This window comes from Pectinophora gossypiella, chromosome 2 (genome assembly GCF_024362695.1).
Source record: "Pectinophora gossypiella chromosome 2, ilPecGoss1.1, whole genome shotgun sequence".
Taxonomy (NCBI): Eukaryota; Metazoa; Arthropoda; class Insecta; order Lepidoptera; family Gelechiidae; genus Pectinophora; species Pectinophora gossypiella.
Genome location: NC_065405.1, coordinates 1,303,334 through 1,324,012, shown reverse-complemented (window position 1 = coordinate 1,324,012; position 20,679 = coordinate 1,303,334). Strand labels below are relative to the sequence as shown.

The 20,679-nt window shown below is 39.5% G+C and overlaps 2 protein-coding genes across 2 annotated transcripts in view; one reads left to right on the top strand and one right to left on the bottom strand.

The window, feature by feature from the left end:
- Nucleotides 1–5,886, bottom strand: part of LOC126374203 (solute carrier organic anion transporter family member 4A1) — a 93,789-nt gene extending 87,903 nt beyond the window's left edge. The window contains exon 1 of the mRNA XM_050020711.1: nt 5,600–5,886. The gene's annotated coding sequence lies outside the window, so the exon portion shown is untranslated. The remainder of the gene's footprint in view (nt 1–5,599) is intronic.
- Nucleotides 5,887–12,525: 6,639 nt separating this feature from the next.
- Nucleotides 12,526–20,163, top strand: LOC126373823 (dynein assembly factor with WDR repeat domains 1). Its single transcript, XM_050020153.1, has 9 exons — nt 12,526–12,638; nt 13,185–13,394; nt 13,984–14,106; nt 14,427–14,611; nt 15,693–15,825; nt 16,262–16,421; nt 17,292–17,429; nt 18,061–18,153; nt 20,059–20,163. The coding sequence occupies exons 1-9, from the start codon at nt 12,526–12,528 to the stop codon at nt 20,161–20,163; spliced, it is 1,260 nt and encodes a 419-aa protein (XP_049876110.1).
- The last annotated feature ends 516 nt before the right edge of the window (nt 20,164–20,679 follow it).

Below are 20,679 nucleotides of genomic sequence, written 5' to 3'. Positions count from 1 at the left end.
GATGGATAACTGGCGAATAGTTCCCCTAGTCCCAGTAATCTTACCAGTTAAACTACTGGGAATTTCCAGGCTATCATATCACCAACCAAACACTTCTAAAATCTCGCAGTGAAGAAAAGAGGAATGTGGTGGAATGCGTCCCCACCACATCTGCGGCTATACAAGTTGTGAGAAGCTGCAGTAAATTAGTTTTAGATGGATGAGACGTTCGTTATGTAATTTACGATTCAAAGTTCAACGTACTTACTGAATAAATATATATTTGAATTTGTTAATCAATCTACAATAAGTTTCGTTAAAAAAAACAACGTATCGTGCCCGACGAATCGCGTAATGTGATAGGGCGTAAAGCAGATAGAGGCAACTGCGCAAGCCATGGGAATCGGCGCACGCGCCCACGCCTGCCGTGACGTCACGTGATGGTTCCGTGTCACCGCGCAAACTGAACCGACCGCACCTGTAACCATAGGTACCTGGTAGGGCAGGGTGCGTACCCAATTGCTATGGCTATCATACTGCTATTGTTAGTAGTTAGTTTTACAAAAGCAATTGGTTATTTATTTATTTATGAAATATACACAACAGGGGGGTTAAAAAGTTATACCGAAGCACTTCGTCTAATAAAGCAATATTGCAATTTGACATTTGCGCATATAAAAGTAAGTGCGCAATGCAAACAAATGTCAAATAGCAATATTGCTTATTAGATGAATTGCTCCCCATTCCTTCTAATCACACCTAAGAAATAACGATTTATGAATCGATTGTCTCCGAGAAAGTTCGTAACGCCACTAACAATGTAGGTAATTTATCGATGTGAATTTGCTTTCTCCACTCGTATTGTTTAGCATGCGGCATGCAAATATAGTCCCACAATAAGAAAAAATCGATTCAATATACTTCCTATGTGTTTATTTTAAATACAGTTAGTGTATGAATCGCGAAATAGGTGTCACCTACTTGCTTAACGGTGAAGGGAAAACTTTTTTTTCTTGTTTTGGTTTTCCCCGAAGGGTAAGGCAAAGCGAACTATGCCCATACAGCCATGTCTTACGTATTTTTTTTCTTGATGATTAATGAAATGATGTTTTATTATTAATATTAAAATTACACAGCAAACTTAAAAACCACGACGGGACCAGTTTATAGTTGTCACTGTTTGAATAGGCTTTCGTAAAAAATAGGGTTCCCTCACTTAATCCCGGAGCGTTTTGTTTGGCTACGTAGGGTTTGCTACGGTCCGCTCTCCTACTATTATTTCTATATGGCCATAAGTTATTAAGGAGTATTTGTAAGGAGTGTCCAAGCTGTCTCAGAGCGCCACTTACATGTGCCAGTAACTAGCATGCAAGTTACTGCTCCTATATACTCCCTTCCACAACCTTGCTTATGACGCAATCCTATGATATATGTTTGTCAAAATGAAAGTGCAATTTTAGGCAGCCATTTAATCTATGCATGGAGGTTGTATGACATGCATTTATTCATACCTGCGTCACACAGGAGGGTTATACAGGGGTGGAATAAGGGAGCGGGGCTAGGGGCGACTTGTGCAAGTTGTTTTCTGATTACTTGTGGCTCTGCCCACCCCATTAAGGATTGCGGACGTGAGTTTATGTGATGTACAAAAAAGAGAAAAAGTTCAGTCAGTAAGCCCAGCGAATTATTTATAAACAGTGGTGAAATTATGAACCATTAGTCGTCATAACTATCATTTATGTTTTTGTAGGTGTTTTTGGTCTATTACAGAAACTACATGTAACCAGCCGGGTCTGCATGACAACCGCGACGCGCGCGGCGCGAATTATATTGAGCGCTTCGACCAATAAACGATACAAATGCTATCTACGTAGATAAGAAAGAAGAAAGAAAGAAAAAATAATTTTTATTCGACATACTTATTGTTTTAACATATTAACACAAAATAATACAATTATGAATGTATGCCGAAACGGTTCCACCTCAGCATAATGCCATAGCCTAGACTATGACGCTGATTTTCAGTTGAAACCGGTAAGGTAATCAGGTAACACATTAACAAAAAATGGACACGTAGTCTAAATACATAGACGGACGTCAAACAGCTGTTGTCGAAGGCCTCGATATAATTCGCGCCGCGCTCGGCGCGGCTGCCGTGCAGAGCCTGCAGGAAGTCTTAAGTACAACCAGGCAATTTATTACTTTGTAAGAAACTGATTGGACTTTTGCACCTTATCGTACGCACGAGTGTCCGTCAGTTATATGTTTCACAGAGGCGAGAGGGTCGCCATACTGAAAATGTGGTCGCCCGGATCAAACCATATCTCACATAGTGAACGAATGCCCTCTACACCGGTTGCCGGGTAGCATAGCCGAGCTGCATTGTGTGACGGACGCGGCAGAGACTCGGTTAGGGGAGCTTAAGCTGGATATATGATCCGCGCAGGATATTTTTTTCTGCCATACGCAATAATAATAACAGGGGCGAACGTTACCTACAACCGACCCCGTAGTAATAAGAAAGCCGAAGTGGGAAAAAGGCAATTTTCCACGGTGACAACGCTTTGCCCGGTCACAGAGCTCAGTGCCCCGGAAAATAACCCATCGTGTTACCTCTTATATTAAATTTAATACTCCCGATATAAACTGATTTGCATGGCTGAACGGGAAGAGGAAAAAGGAAGAAAATTCTCCTCTGCTGCTATCAACGTGTAACCGAGTAGACCCCATACATACAATAGGCCTACTTTTCTCCGTGTGCTTGCTTTATACCTGATTCGTGGTAAGAAAAATAAACCTGTGTTATTGATGGATTGGTTAGTATTAATTGTAGATTGCCTTTACACATCCTACTCAGTACACGCCAAACATCTTATTAAACGCTTGCATAGTTTCTTATGCTCTGCAAAAACTTGCAGAGACGAATAGTATACCTCTACCGGGCTTTAGCATTAGCGAAAGAATGTATAAGTTTTATGAGGTATGATGTTCGATTTTTTACAAAAAAAACTAGAAGAAAATGATCGGAGGAGAAAGTGACAATTGTGTCAGGTCGTGTTATATTTTTTTGATCATTAAATTGATCAGATGTGTTGCCAGAACCCGTTCATCTATTGTTAGGAGTCTAGAGGTTGTGTCGTCGATGGTGGCTCCGCTACTCTGTATCGCACGGTGACAGTGAGTGTTCGTTTTATATAAATACTCCGTGAGGGGAATGTATAAGTGCCCTAGATCGTGAGCTGATAAAATTAATAAGTACTAAGGTATTTACGAGTACTTAGTGTACTTTTTAAATAGGTACATTGTTAGCTTGAATGTTGGAAAGTTACAACAACAGACTTTTTTGACGTGATTTATTGTAGATTTGCCGCAGATGGCATTAACTACTAGGCCGGACAAATGGGGAGCGCTGAAGGCTCTCACCCGGTACCCTAGTGGGTACCCTAGTGGGTCGATAGCAATAAGCGCTGATTGAGGGAAATCGTTGACCACGCCGGCGGGGTCAACTGAAGTATTTGGTGTCGGGATTGGCCGCCTCTATGGCACAATAAGAGACTAGGTAGCTACCTATATAGGTATTATGGACTTATTTCAGAAACGAAATTCCCGAAAAAATGGCGCGGAATAAAAAGGCTTCATACATACTTTCCATTTATTTTTAATCTATGTACCTAGGTAGCTGTACCTATTTAACTACCTGCACTCCGTAATTATTATAGATACTTAGGTAAGTACCTAGTTAGTTACATCCTACGAAAAAAACGCGTATCAGAAAAATATTATGTTATTATTTTTTTGTTCTATAATTTAAGTTAATCCGTATATTTTTTAAGTTTTTAGCTTTATTAGTTAGTAGTGTAGATTTTATCATTATTTCCTCAATTTCGTTATTTAATTACCACTTTTCGGTCAATGGTCTAGTAACCAGAGCCGCGATAAATTAAAAAATATATTTTGTTCTTCCAATCTGACAGCTGTCAAATTAAACAAACTATCGTATGTAGGTAGGTACCTACACCTACCTGCATATTTAACGGAGTAAGTAGTAGGTTATTTGAAACTGGCAGATTTTTGTTTTGTCCGTTTTAAATGAATCATCTTGTATCGCAGAGTAAGATAATATAGTATAATTATGCAATAAAGAACATTTTGTTATCTGTGAGTAAATCTAAACAGTGGTATTATTCCGCTCAAGGCATGCGACGTGAACAACATAATAGTGGGGTAAATATTAATTGCTATTACATGTCATTATGTCAAAAGTATACAAAAAAATAAAAAAATATATGTCGTTGTGGTCAGGAGTCATAGTATGGCTTTGTAATAGACTACTCTGGGCGCCATCCCACTTGCGTCAGACAGTACTGCGGGGCGGAAGGCAAGAGGGCAGGGCTGCCAGATGAAAAAAGGGCATGATCGTACGTCAACTACAAAAAAATCGTATTCCAAGGAAATTTTGAAATGAAAAGATAGTACAACTTAAAAGTTCAAAGTTTTTATTAAAAATGAGAATAATTCGTTAAGAATCAGAAAAATAATGCAATAAAACTATTTATTAGACTTAAGTATACTAATTTTCTGAGGTCATATTTTTATTCGGAAAACTGCGCTATTCGTTATCTATCGCCTGCATCACTTGCATGTCCTCGGGTTTTATTATTCTTGGAACCAGTATCATGAGTGGCAGCAACGTTGGTAATATTTTTCCTGTAATTACTGGAAACAGCATTGGTAGGTTCAAGACAGTCCAGTTTCGATAAAATGGGGTCATCTAAATCATATCTTTTTTTTAATTTCTTCTGCACTTGTGATTAAAAAACGCCTGCAGCGTTGAAAAAATCAAAGCTGCAGGAGGAACACATTTGCTTCATTACGAAATGTTGCCAGGTACCGAAAAATCGTACACTTTCCGTACGATCGTAGTCTTGCGATCGTACATGAGTAGAAATGCCAAAAAATCGTACGAGTACGATTTAAATCGTACATCTGGCAGCCCTGCAAGAGGGAAACCACTGCCCTATTTTTTCCTAAAAAGTAGCATGGAAAATGCTACACCGACAAGAGCGTGGCTCTTAAATTGATGATGATGAACTAGCTGTTGTATATTCCGATAAATAATTTCTTTAGTGAACTATAATTTGATGAATTTGACAGCTTTCAGAATAATCCATTTCTCGCTTTTTCGCAGTAGGCTGCAGGTACACTATCTCTCTGTCTTGATGAAAAAAATATTTACCGCAGGAACTAAGTAAAATTTTAATAATTATAAAGGTTTTTTTTAGGTTAAGGCAATTGGTAATTTAAAAGTATTCGACACGAGAGGCGAAACTCCGTTAAGATTGACGTCAAAAGTAAATGTTTAATGTTTCTTACTAGGTACATGTCGTTAAAGTTAAGACGTGTCTTTTCAAGGTTCACCTCTCAGACTATGTAGGTAGGTACCTACTTAAAAGACTGTAAAGACAATAAAGTACGCGTTTCGCATACCAGAAATTCTCATTAAATTGGAACAATTATGGTAAATTACCTGCTACCTATTTACTAATAGCTAAAAACCATAAAAAATATGAATAAGGAGGGATTAAATGTAGAAAAATAATTGAAAAAAATTATCCCTTACACAATATTCTATAACTCCGGCGTTTCTCTAGCAAATCCATTCCATTACAAGCACATGTTCACAATACACTATTCGTAAAAAAAAAACACAAATCACTCTGGAAAAAATCGCGACCAAAGCGGAACAAAATTAAATTCGCGATCGAAACCGGCGCACAATCAACGCGAATCGCTTGATTACGAAATTGTCGAATGATGCAATGAAACGAAAGTAAAAGCACTCGTAATTTTACTCGCGCTCGTTTGGAATGGCGATGCGGTCGCGAGACGTGCGCGTGATCACCTGTCGCGGCGACGACTGCGCGCGCGCACGTCGGTCAAGAACCGAACAAACCTGTTCCACCGGACGTGTAGGGTTGCCATCGTATATCGTTGCTAGTGTTTCCACTTGGGATGGCTTTGAGGCTGAGTCAAGACCGCACCTTTAAAGCTTCTCATTTGTTCGAACAAGTAGTGAAGAAAATCTGTCGCGAATCTGCAACATCCTTTTTTTGACGTGACGTATTGTGTATATCGGTTTGCCTCAGATGGCATTAACAACTTGGCCGGACAAACTATAGAGCCATCTCTCTACTACATCCTGTGATGACCTACTAAACTCCATAAAATACCCATAGCTAAAACTTCTTTACTTCTAAATTAAAATAGATTTTGACACCCCACATCACTAACTTTAGAACCGTGTAAGGCACAGTAAAACAATGGGATTTGAATTTTACCTGTTATTTTGTCTTCGTTTTGTAAAAAGGCAGTAAGTAAATGTACACTGAACCTTATGACGTTAGGACAAAGATTTAAATTTTAGTTGAATAGGTAGGATGGACACTGGAAACGCCGGCCCCTTACACCGTGGATCCGTTGCGCTCGCGCACCCAAAAATGGGTGATTTGTACATTAATTTCATGCTTCCACGCGGTCAAGTGTGACTTGTTGCGTGGTTTACTGTCGTAAACGACGAAGTATTTTAACAGACACAAGGAATTCAAGAAATTCAAACTCATGTTTGGATCATAAAATAATTAAGTATCACGTGCTCAGCGATGAAGGTAAATATCATAAGGAAACCCACATTCCCGAGTAATGCGTTTCGGAGGTAAGTATGTGACCTAACCTGTATTGAGCTGGCTTTCCCTTCGCGGATTCCGATCCGGACCTTTTGGTCCTTTGCATCTTTCTTCTTTGCTTCTTTTGGACCTTTTGGACCCGGTTTTTACCCGGACCTGTCAAATCTTCAGGTTAGTCAGGGTCCCTGTGAAAAACGTGATATCGCTAGAATGAATTCATATAAAAGAAGAAGATAGAAGGAAAGGGACGCATTGAAAGACCAATAACTTGCATAGATATGACAAAATGGTGATTAAACTACCATTATAATTTCCTTGGAGTTAGGGTTGCCAATATTGTCATCCTCAATGTTCCCCATTGTCCTAGTTTAGAAGATGGGAGGGGTTTTAATTATAGTCCGGGTTTTGAAGCTTGAAATCTTTTAAACAAAAAAAGAACTTCTAATTAATAAATATTACTACAGCACTAGTGAATACCTAAATGATACTATAGAAATTGTGGGCACTCATTGTCTTCACTTATTACTTTTTTTTTAAGATACAAATGTTGTATTATGACTGTCTGTTGTCCAAAATAAAATAAAATAAAAAAATAAAAAGATACTGATTATTACTGATGTTACTATTTGAAAAGCTTCCTTCTCTTTTTTAAACTTCTATTTTGTTGTGCCCGAAAGGGTCTATGATGTGAAACTCATATGTAACTTACAAACTTGCACACCATCATAGTATGCAAATAAAGAATATTGAATATTGGAATATATTTATATAAGAATTCGAACCTGTGACCTCAAACTGAGATTCAAGCGTTCTTCCAACTGGGCTACACGGCTCTCCCTATAGTTTTACAAATTGTAATAGTTCTCGGTAGCCCTGCCGGATACAACTCAATGCCTCATTCGTTGCGCTTGCGCCGGGGTCGGTCTATAGCCTTCTGTTTAAGGCATGGCTCCATACAGGTTCCTAATTAGTGGAGCAATTAACAGGACCATAAGGTCTTAAAACAGGTTGACTGGGACAGGGCGGGGATATAAAATACTTAGTAAGTGTCGTACATGTAAGTAACACGACCTCTTTGGTAAAATGGTTAGAACCCTGGACTATTTAAACGCTTTTGGGTATTTATCATTCCCTGTAGGCCAGTTTTTTTCTAAATTGATTGACAGTTCTTCAGGGCATTTCGTTCATAAAATTGTTTAAGCTTTTTACTTAAGTAAGTAACGGTTCGGTTTTCGGATTTGATGATCTCAATTTTTAATTTCTTTATTCTAACTTCTAATTATCTAAACAAGTAAAGTTCTAATGATTACTTATACATCATAAATGCGGACTTAGAAGCTTGCATATTGATTACGAATACGAATAACAGTGAATCATATTTATAATGAAATACGTTACCTACCTTTGTACCAGGAACAATAAATTATTACCTTGGTAGGTAAAAATTGAGATCAAAACTTTTGCTTGGAATAAAATTAGCTTGTTAGGTAGGTAAAAGCGAGGTTTTATCAGATTTGTTAACAAAAATCACAGCCAAATGTGATTTTTAAAAAAGGCGCTTACTTGGTTTTCATTATAGGAAGACGTTATGTTAATTAAAACACATAATAACGGGTTCTTACCGCGTCTAAATCAGGGATATGAGACTCCCGATATTTCGACACTGTTGCAAGTGCCATGATCACGGGACGACTGGACGCGGTAAGAACCCGTAATTTTTTGTTTTAATTATGACAATAACCGCGTAAACCTAAAACAATGTATAGATGTTATATTAATATTATTAGTTAGAAAAACATTGGTTCCGGTTACCTACTACTTACTGATATAAGTACGCAGTCGTTACTTGAGTCACCTCAGGGTCCTTTAGCGGCTCAATAATAATCCTGACACCAGGGTTGATGAGGTTGGTCATCTACCTCTCAACCCACACGATAAAAAGAAGTAAAATATTGTTTATGCTTTTCAAGTGTCTTCATCATTATCATCTCGTTGTTTTAGATTTCTGCTTAAAATTGACGTGTATTCCATAAATTTTATGCCTGTTGATTACCCGTCCCTTTCTTTTTCAACGGATAAGAAAATGACAGGTATATCTTAAAACAAAATTAGATGGCATCTGCAGGAATTAGAAAGAAAGAAAGAAAGAAAGAAAGATACGTTTATTATAAAGGGACACCACAGTAACAAGTATGAAATAAATAACAAATATATAATATAATTAGCACCATTATCCCGATATTCACAGGGTCCGCTTATCTAACCTGAAGATTTGCCAGGTCCGAATTTTTACAGAAGCGACTGCCTGTCTGACATTCCAACCCTTAACCCTTATGCTATTCAAGTGTATTATCATCACCAGCCCATTAACGACCCCACTGCTGGGGCACGGGCCTTCCCTATGGATGGATAGGGAGATCGGGCCTTAAACCATCACGCGGGCCCAGTGCGGATTGGTGGTTATTAACGACTGCTAATGCAGCCGGGACCAACGGCTTAACGTGCCTTCCGAAGCACGGAGGAGCTCGAGATGAAAACTTTTTTTTGTGGTCACCCATTCTATGACCGGCCTTTGCGAAAGTTGCTTAACTTCAACAATCGCAGGCCGAGCGCGTTTACCGCTGCGCCGCCACTGAGCTCCTCAATTCAAGTGTATAATATTTTAAAATATGGATAGCTCCGTAGATATATTGTATTGTATAACACGCACAATAACATGTCAAATACAGTTTAAGAGACTCTCAAGAGGACAAGTTTTGTGTTGGTTTTGCATATATTTACCGGTCGTTGTCTTGTTTTAGAGGTAGTTAAAGTCCAGATAACGGAAAACCTCACATTTAGAGTGAATAGATTACGCAAATTGACGTACTACAGACAGATAGACAGATGTGAGCAGAGCCATAAGACTCCAGAGGGCAACTAGCACTTCAGAATCAGAATGAAGATGAAGAACCATTTTAGCGGTGATGGTGGAGCATTAGGGTCGATTCATCATCATTATCACCAGCCCATTAACCTCCCCACTGCTGGGGCATGGGCCTTCCCTATGGATGGATAGGGAGATCGGGCTTTAAACCACCACGCGGGCCCAGTGCGTATTGGTGGTTATTAACGACTGCTAATGCAGCCGGGACCAACGGCTTAACGTGCCTTCCGAAGCACGGAGGAGCTCGAGATGAAAACTTTTTTTGTGGTCACCCATCCTATGACCGGCCTTTGCGAAAGTTGCTTAACTTCAACAATCGCAGACCGAGCGCGTTTACCGCTGCGCCACCGAGCTCCTCAGGCTCCTCAGGGTCGATTAGTTCTTTGAAATATAATGTTCTCAGACGACGCGAGACGTCTTGAACCGAGGTTCGCGCCCAATTCGCGTCGGAGTCTTAAATTTTGTACCGGGAGAGCCCTCAGGGCTCTTCATTTGTCCAGCCAAGTAGTGAATGCCATATGTGGCAGATCTACAATAAGTCGAAGAAATAGGAGACTGATTTCCAATCCAGTGGCCGGCAATGTAGGCTGATGTCGAGAATAATAAATAGATACACCTTATTGAATACTGAGTTAAATTGGTTTTATTGATATTTAGAAACCATACATAAACTCACGCCTATTTCCCACCGGAGTAAGCAGAGTCTATAGAATTCCATTTGTTTCTATCCTGACACACTTCTCTTCTCTTCTCTTTTTTTATGTATGTATGTATGTAGAAACCATTGTTATACAATAAAATAGGTACATTTTTCTCACCACAAATTTAAGAGCCACGCTCTTGTCGATGTAGCATTCTCTATGGTACTTTTAGGGGAATATAGAGTTGTGATTATTATGTATAGATAGATAGATACCTCATAGATATTATTATGTATTACCACTAATCCGCACCAAGCGCTTCGAGTCATCTTTCATAATGCGCACAGTCAAGGAATGGAATGGGCTGCCGGCGTCGGTGTTTCCTGTATCTGGAGTCCTTTAAATCACGGTTGAATAGACATTTTCTGGGTAAGCTCGTTCCACCGGCGATCCTCGTGGAAGAATGAAGTCAAGAGCAAACCCATCTTAATTTAAAAAAAAGCGCTACAGCCGCCTATTGTCGTCGAAATGTATAGCAAAGGTCCCAACACAGAGCCGACCTAACATAGAGCTGAGCAATATTCCAAGTATGTTAGTCTAGTCCAGGCTAGGTATAGACAAGCTCTAGTCCTCATACGTAAGACCGAGCGAATACACCGCAAGACCTGAAAAGCTTTCATCTTTGTCCCGCCGTAGAAGCCTTTTTATATGCGCTCCTTATTCTGAACGCAACTGCGATTCTTTAAAGTTGTTTTCTTAAAGGGTGATATTGTAAAAAAATCCATAGTGCGGCAGCCAATTTTACGTAACTTTTTTGTGAAACATTCTCTCTCTCTCTTTCTTTATTTAAGAGTTGCGCTCGAACATTTATGAAACAAATAAAAGAGAAGGTGCAGGTGGTGTCGAATCAGGAGGTGAAGAATTTGGCGGGAAGAAGAGAGGAATGGCGATTACTCCACCGACAAGAGCGCAGATCTTAAATAAAGAGAGAGAGTATTGTATATCAAAGTTCTAAGACGCATATAAATGTTGGACACAGAATAGTGACGCGGTGTGTTTATGAACGACGGCTGTGAGATCTAGGGCACGGAAGATATGAGTTTCTGTTTGTCGTGGCTAATCCCGGTGTGTGTTGTTGATACCACCTGTGTTTACCTGCCATTGTTCCTATTATTAGTGTTAATAGTAGGTACAAACTCACGCCGTAATTCTTAAATAAAACATATTGATGTAAAATACAGGGTGTTAGTGACATCGTAACGAAAACTTTGAGGGATGATTTGGGCCATGATTCTGAGTTGATATTAATTAGATTTTTGTGTCGCAAAAGTATGGAAGGGATATTAATTAAAAAAAAACACATATTTTAACGAATTTCCCGACAGGAAAATCCACTTGATATCAACTTCCCCCTCAGTTTTTGTTACAATGTCACTAGCACCCTATCTACTTGTATGGCTACATGTAAGTATACCATGATTCTGAGTTAATATCAAGTGGATTTTCCATCGCAAAAAAAAAAAGACGGAAAATTCAAATGAGCTGAAGAGCTCATCCCCCTCGGTATTTGTTACTATGTCACTAAAATCCTGTGTATTACCGTAATAAACATTCTCTCGTGTGTGGGTAGGGGTAGGGGTGGGGGCTTACCTGTCCCTTTCCTTTTCGGTGGATAAGAAAATGACAGGTAAAACTTAAAATAAAATCTGATGGTGTGTTCGGAATTCATCACCATTATCTACCTACTTACTTATATCTTTAAATTGCATTGGACTGACTATACAAGTATGTTGAAGTGCACTTTAAACGTACCTGTTCTATTTTATTATTGCGTCTATAATTTATTTAATCCCTTATATCTTTATTATGTGTCTGTGTTCTATTTTATTGTGTATGATTATAATTTCTAGTTTAAGTTAAAATTTTCCTTTGAATTCTACAAGATTAGCATTTTATGATTGCCTGTGTACAAAGCGAGACTTATGCATAATTATATGATAGTAGTTAGGTAACCATAATTTTAATCTCAATTTACTTTGGTGTTGTTATTATGTTATCGTTTGGCTATACTGCTACGTTTTCTAAACTTACCACAAACAATAAACAATCTCTTTGGTATGTCACCAACAACAGCCAGATAAAAGAAGAAGAAAAAACACTCACTAAACAAAACAACTGCCTCCGTCGCCATGGCAACGCGTATTGACAAAATTCTGACAGTTTTTGAATCCTTTACCTATCACATAAAAAGAGGAAAACGATGGTTTTGTAAAAAAGTAATTTGATATCAATTATCATGAAGTTGTTGAAGATACATTTGAGGTACCACCCGCCAGGGATCATCTTGGAATACACGCAGAAAGGGGAGGTGAAGAATAAGGAAATTGACCTTCTAGATCTTGATTCAAAGTGAGTTTCTATTTACATAACACAAAATGGCTTATAACTATGGCGTTATATGGGCATATAATAACGAGGAATGAAAGGCATATAACGAGGAAAGTTATGAGTATGAATGTGGATAGATATAGGGGTAGGGGACGACCCAAAAAAGTGTGGATGGATTGTGTAACAATGGATATGTGTGTGAAAGGTGTGGGTACCGAGATGACGGCTGACAGAAATAAATGGAAGAGAAATGAATGGAATTTTGAAAATTGCTATTAAAAATTCTAGATTAAGTAAATTAAATTCATCTTTGGGGTTATGTATACGTTTTTACAATAAAATACCAGATAATATTTTTACCTGATAATATAATATTGACCAGCAGCAGCAGCAGCGTGGTGGAGTATGCTCCATACCCTCTCCGGTTAATTGAGGGGAGGCCTGTGCCCAGCAGTGGGACGTATATAGGCTGTTTATGTTATGTATGTATAATATTGACCTGTAATTGTCGCGTCCCCGCGATATGCGGCCAACGGTGACTGACGTGTTGTAACATAACTCCCACAGCACAGACTTACAAGAATTAGCCAAATCCTTGCAACAGAAGGAACCTTTACTAACAGAGGAGGTTAAAGGGCAATTGGAGCAATGTCTGGACACCCTCAAGAAGAGGATAGAGCACGAAGGTCCAGCAGGGAAGAGGTTCTACATCTACAAGACGCTGATGACCCACGTGCTTCCCCTCACCAATGTGGCTTTTGATAAGAGTGGACAAAGGTATATAATACAGGGTGTTAGTAACACATTACCGAATACTGAAGGGGATGATTCAGCTCGTAATTCTGAGCTAATATCAAATGGAATAGTCTATCGCAAAATTTAGGGATTTTTATTTTTAAAATTATTCTCAATTCCATACTTTTGCGATGAAAAATATCACTTGATATTAACTCAGAATTATGAGCCTAATCATCCCCTTCAGTGTTTGGTACGGTGTCACTAATACTGTATAGGTGCAGAAGTATCTTTACTTAATGAATAGTAGTCCTAGAGATTATTTTATTTTTTTAACCATGTCTAGGTCCTTCCATACTTATTACATTTTATTTTGCATTAGTTTGTGGACCACATCATAACTCTATTTCTACATAACATAACCATAACATAAACAACCTATATCATATATATGTATATCCCTAAGCCGGTGGTCCCGGCTGCAGTAGCAGTCGTTAATCCGCACCATCAATCCGCACTGGGCCCGCGTGATGGTTTAAGGCCCGATCTCCCTATCTATCCATAGGGAAGGCCCGTGCCCCAGCAGTGGGGACGTTAATGGGCTGATGATGATGATGATATCCCTAAACAGGTGTATAACAGGCAGCTACGATCGGACCTGCAAGGTGTGGGATGTCGAGCTGGGCAAGGAGATCAAGTCCCTGGATGGGCATCAGAACGTCGTCTACTCCGTCGCCTTCAACTTCCCACAATGGTATGTTTTTGTAATTTTCTTGCATGTTTAATGGTGCATATTTTATGGCACAATTATCGTAGTCTTTGGACATTTTCCTAACTAACGTGTCATTATGAGGAAGTATTGTACCTAGTGGTGATATTTGGACATGTGGTGTTATTACCGGGTGAGAGCCTTCAGCGCTCCCCATTTGTCCGGCCAAGTAGTTAATGCCATCTGCGGCAAATCTACAATAAGTCACGTCAAAAAAAAGAGGACATGTGGTGTTGGCAGCTATTATATAAAATACTTACAGCTGACATTCTATAACGCTTCAGAAGAGTATTGCAATATTCCAGCACCCGCGTGGTAACCGGCTCGTTCGACAAGACCGGCAAGATCTGGGACGTGGAGAGTGGAGAGTGCATGTGCACTTTGTGGGGCCACACGGGGGAGGTGGTGGCCGCACAGTTCAGCACCAAGGGGGACTACGCCGCCACCGGGGCCATGGACAACACCGCCAAGCTGTTTGACTCTAGGACTGGTGAGATATAGAAACATCCGCTGTTTATTGATCGTCATCAACATCATTCCTCCTTCATTATGCGAACTGCTAAAGAACGGAATTCTCTTCCTGCGTCATTGTTTGTCAAGGCAAGAGTGAATAGGCACTATTTGAGATTGTGTGCGCCACTTTTACCACATCGCTGCTTAATATCAGACTGAATCGTGGCCAAACGCACTCAACTCAACTCCTTGAATAAAAAATAAATAAAAGCAGCCTACGCTCGTCCACTGCCGGACAGGTTTTTTTTTCTCGTTTCCCTACCGTACAGGAAAGGCAGGGACATTGTATACAACATCATACATATCTACCAACTATTCTTATTGTCTAATTTGCCCGCAATAGGGCTCTACGCACCGAACACATCAATTCCAGTCCTCTATTACCATACCAGTTCTCGCATTTAAAATGGCTCTCGCACTTTCATTCGTCATCTTTCATTCTTTGCATTCCTAATCCCTACTCTACTACCTATTGCTACTGGGGGGGGGGGGGGGTATCTTTATTGTTTACAATTTTTTCTTCGATTTTTATTATTCACTTACAACGTTATTATTCTTACATTGCATTGCATTGCATTTACATTGCTAACATTGTTTGATAATTTTGCAACTTATATCTAATTACTTATGTCTATTTCTTACTTGACTACGATAGGTATATTCAATATCAAACAAAGAAATGATATTTACATATATTATATTTATTTAGATATATTATAGAGATATTTACATATCTAACAAATGTTTCGCGTTCTGGTACCAGTTTGCTGCTTAAAATATTGCCAACCATAGCCTGGTTGCAACCGGACTGCCGGCGCTGTCGCATTTAAGTTATATCTTACCTACCACACAGGTCGCCGATTCATTGCATTCCTGCACAATAGTTTTGGTTCTAATCACGGGACACTTTGCTGTATGTGTGGTTGTCGCTATAAGATGTCGAAATATTTCGACCTACAGGTACACTTTACACGAGATATCTACGTGAAATATCTACTACCAATAGTTATACCTACTATATCTAGCGCAATTTAAGCCTATCCCTAAGTATTTTTCAGGCACTGAAATCCAGAACTTCATCGGCCATACAGCTGAAGTGATCGCTGTACAGTTTGACCCAAATGAGGGTCAGAGGCTGATCACCGGCTCCTTCGACGGAACTATCTCTATTTGGGACACCAGGCTTAAGGAGTGAGTGTGGTTTTTTTTAAATTACAACCGTCTAGCAGCTATAAAATCTAGTTACATTCCTAACAATTTCAAAATGCAATCCGTTTTTTACTATGATACTGATGCTGTCTGTAATGCCTAAATATGAATACATTTAGGTACGAACAAGCCTAACAATTTTACAACGCGCACGCCTTAAACAAAACCAATAGGAATAACACAAATTTACATTGCTCTACAGTTTCTATCAGGCGTACATTTTTAGTTACCTTTTCTGTTTAGTCTTGTGCGACTGCGTGAGCGCAATATCTAATGTACAGCATAAATGGGACAGTTCACTAGTAGACTCGTCGAATCTCGCCGGCAGAACTAAGACGCGCCTTAAGCTGATTTCATAGCAATAACTCTTGTTAACATTGCTCTAAAGTTTCTATCAGGCGTATTTTTTACTGTTCAGCCGTGTGTCAGTACTACGTGGGCATGAGGGCGAGATATCCAACGTGCAGTTCAACTGGGACAGCTCCCTGGTGGGTTCCTCGTCCCTGGACGGCAGTGCTAAGCTGTGGGACGCGCGCCAGAGCTCCTGTCTTGCCACTGTTGCTGGTCACACTGATGAGGTTTGTAATGGTTTTTTATATTACTAAATACATAACATAAATACATATCCTAATCATGCCTGTCACCCTCCTAATGGGGTGGGCTCATCTAGACGTATTCAGACACTTTTGACACATCCTAGTATGGATATGATGAATCAGAATGGTGATAATCATATGGAAACCTTTTAGTTCGTTATTTTTTAAAGAATATTGCGGGCATTTTGGGTGCAGGGGGGTTAAAATGGCCACATCGAAGCAATTCATCTAAGAAAGCAATATTGCAATTCGACATTTGCGCATATAAAAGTAAATGCGCAATGCAAACAAATGTCAAATAGCAATATTGCTTTCTTAGATGAATTGTTTCATTGTATATGCCATCTGCGGCAAATCTACAATAAGTCACGTCAAAAAAGGCCATTTTAACCCCCTGTTCTTAATAATATTATGATTATTATGCTGTTCGCATTCTTGTAGTGACTCAAAAACCGCAGTGAAACAGTTGATTCACTGTTTTTGTTGAATAATTCCAAGTGCGAACACAAAGGTTTCAATCTATGGTGCTTTCGCAACATAAGAAAATATAATAAGTAACATCATAACGATATATTATGACACACAGACAGACGGATTTGCTTCACGCCAGAAATATTAGGGATAGCAGCCGCCCATTATGAACGCGAGGCGATTTTGATAGTATTTCAACACGCTTCGCCAGGCCCGAAGTGGCCAAAGGGTCGATCTGGCAAATACTCGAATATTCTGCTATAAAAATATGAAACCACGTAGAGGGATCCTCTCTCAAATGCCCGGGCCAGTTTTAAGTCTCAGTCCAGGCCTGCGCCTTCCCCCTTGTGACATATTTCTGGACTAGATGTTATGAACCAGGTGCTGGACATCTGCTTCGACTGGGCCGGGCAGCGAATGGCTACGTCATCCAGCGACTGCTCAGCGCGCATCTACGACGTCAAGTCGGACTTCAAGGAGCTCGCCACCATGAAGGGCCATCGGGAAGAAGTCAGCAAGGTACTCATCATCTGACAATGTTATTTATTATCGTTACCGTAGGTCGCAAACAGGTAACGAGACCCGCGCCGGTGGCGGCTACCCCTACTACCTACTACATTGGGGCATAGAATAAGGAATAATACTAGGTATAGAACGGCAACTCTCCGCCCCCCACCAGCGTCAGAGCTAGGTTTACCTCACCCCCCGAACATAGTTTAAACTTGAATCGTGAAGGCTCTGCACGGACCGTTGTTTTTATTTTTTATCAGTTTAGTTTATATGTTCGAATTTTGAAATTAGACGCCAATGTTCTTTTGTCTGATTCGAATATGTGATCTCACAGTAATTGCCCGCGACTGGGTGCGCCTGCGCGGCGCCTATAAATATTTATTTTTCATGGTGATTGTTCATCAAAACATGCTAATAATTTGCATTAAAACTTACAAAATACTTACCGCTCTAATTATTGCAATATTCGTTATTAAAATTTCTAAATAAATTACTTAAATAGAAAAAATAGAACATTTTGTCACCTTTAGAACTGTCTTTATTTAATAATTTGTTTTCCATAATTTATCTTGATCCTAGTACGCGACCCAATGGGGTATGTAACAGTGTGAGTAATTCATTCGTTTCATGACACTATCAGGTATGCTTCAGCCCCGCTGGAGGCTGCCTCCTCACCGCATCAGCTGACAGGAGCGCCAGGATATGGAACACAGGCACTGGGAATTGCGTGCAGGTTTGATTACTCACTATTCACTTTGATATTTATCTACATCACATACCACGTAGCATAGCATATTGTAAGCATCACGCCCGTATCCTCGCAGGGTGTACACCTTTATGTTCGTGCGTCACCCAACAGGGTCCACATAATACCAGCGTCGTGGTTCACGCCGCAACTTGTGCTGAGTGAGGCCCTTTTATCTCAGGACGTCCACCACCACCTTATGATCATTTCGACAAACATCCGTCTTGCTTTTTTGTAATTGTTTTAGTGGAAATTTGATATCATGTTGTTGTCTTTTTTGTGTGTTTGGCGCCCTTTTATAATAAACTATTTCTATTCCATTCCTTTCCATTCCATTCCATTCTATTATAAATACACCCACTCTTCGCCTCGTGTAATAGGAGCCTTTCATCATCTATCCCTAGCATTATCCCGTTTTTCACAGGGTCCGCTTATACCTAACCTGAAGATTTGACAGGTCCTGTTTTTTACAGACCTCTGCTGGTGCTGTCTGACCTTCCAACCCGCGAAGGGAAAACCAGCCCAATATAAGTTAGGTCACATACCTCCGAAATGCATTTCTCGGGAATGTGGGTTACCTCACGATGTCTTCCTCTCATCGGTGCACGTGATAAATTCGGAAACAAATTCGAAAATCATTGGTTTAGTCCTAATCCGGGATTCGCAGATGAGACCTCGAATTGAGAGTTAAGCGTTCTTCCAACTGGGCTATCAAGGCTTATTGCCATTACTCGGGTAAAAAGTGGAAAAAATCTTGGAACCACGTGGTTGCCATTATATATACCAGATTATCTGTCTATTCAAATTCAAATTCAAAAATATCTTTATTCACTAGGTAACATAGTTACACTTTGAATCGTCAATTTTTACATAACGAACGTCTCGTCCGCCTAAAACTACTGCAGCTTCTCACAACCTGTATAGCCGGGGAAAAGAAGCTGCAAGAAAAACCTCAGCACCAAGTTCACCTTGGAATTGACATAATTCCAATCATTTATTTGTTTTATTTAGTTTTTCTTGTTTAATAAAGTTTCAAATTCCAAACATGAATTCAAATTTTCAAAGTCATAAAGTCGATTTTAGTGGTTTAGGGCCCAAATCGGGATTCGATCCCGTGATACTACGATGGTAGATAATCTATGTGCTCTTTCTCCTTTTCATTATAAGGATAATGACCATTTTATGAAGTAGTTTGACCAACAGAAGTCATAAAAAGAATGTAGTATTGAGGCCATTTTATATTTATTTAATGATGAAACACATAAATTGTTTAGGACACGAAGCCACCTAGTTTCTTTTATGTATTAAATAATTATTACTCATTCTTAGTTGAAATACTTAGTGAACACCAATTGTTTAAACATTGTATTATCTTGTTTAAAGGTTAGGTTAGGTAGTTTATATTTATAGATAGAATCACGAAAATTCGAATTCGTTTAAGGTACTTACAGTGTACAACAGCCTCGGTGGTTTAGCGGTTAAAGCGTTAGACTCACGATCTGAAGTTTCGGGTTCGATTCCCGATGGGGACATTGTAGAAATCAGCACATTGCAGGCTAGAATCACCTTATTGTCCGAAAAAGTAAGAGGATTCCGTGCTTGGGAGTCCCGACTATTAACCGTAAAACATGTCCATCGACCGGCAGTATAGCAGCGTGGTGGATTATGCTCGTAACAAAACAAAAATAACTGCGTGGTGGATTATGCTCAGAACAAAAATAACCGAAATAATTACTTAATTCTTTTTTAATTAGTTATTTATTTAAGTAATAGGTAGTGTATAGTGTGCGTGTGAGAGAGATTATTACGTTCATCGTGCTAAATATAAAAAAAGAATTTATAAATAATTCGAATTTTGTATTTGAATTATAATAAGGTAACTTATCTTTCCAGGTGCTATCCGGACACCAGGGAGAGATCTTCTCCTGCGCATACTCATACGCGGGCGACGCGATAATCACGGCCTCCAAAGACAACACTTGCAGGATCTGGAGGTGATTGGACTGGTGGCTCCACGGCGGCCCTTCCACCAGCCATGATGCTCCACCTCCACTGCCATTTTCAACATAGCGGAAAAAAAAGATAATTTAGGCCGGTAGCACTTTAGGCGCGTTTTCTTTCATTCAACATAGAGGAAAACGAAGATGATTTAGGCCAGCCCCACTTTGGATACGTTTTCACTTGTCACTTAGTTAAATTAAGGTCGTTCAAATATCATACCTAGTTACGTACTAACATGATAAGGTGATGCGTTTCAGTCAGCTAAGTAGCGTTGCGCCAACAGATGGCGTTACTTCTGAAATTTTCGTACATTTTCCATTTATTCGTTTAGTGTTTAATACTGACCCGACGAAATGTTTGTTTGCGAAATCTTACATACGTTATCTTTAAGTTACACCACAATTTTGAAGTATTTACTACAGATATCATACTAAAAACGTGCATCAAAAGTTGGTGTTTATTCAATTTGTGTACAATACAAACACAGAGCTATCACACACACATGTCAACTAA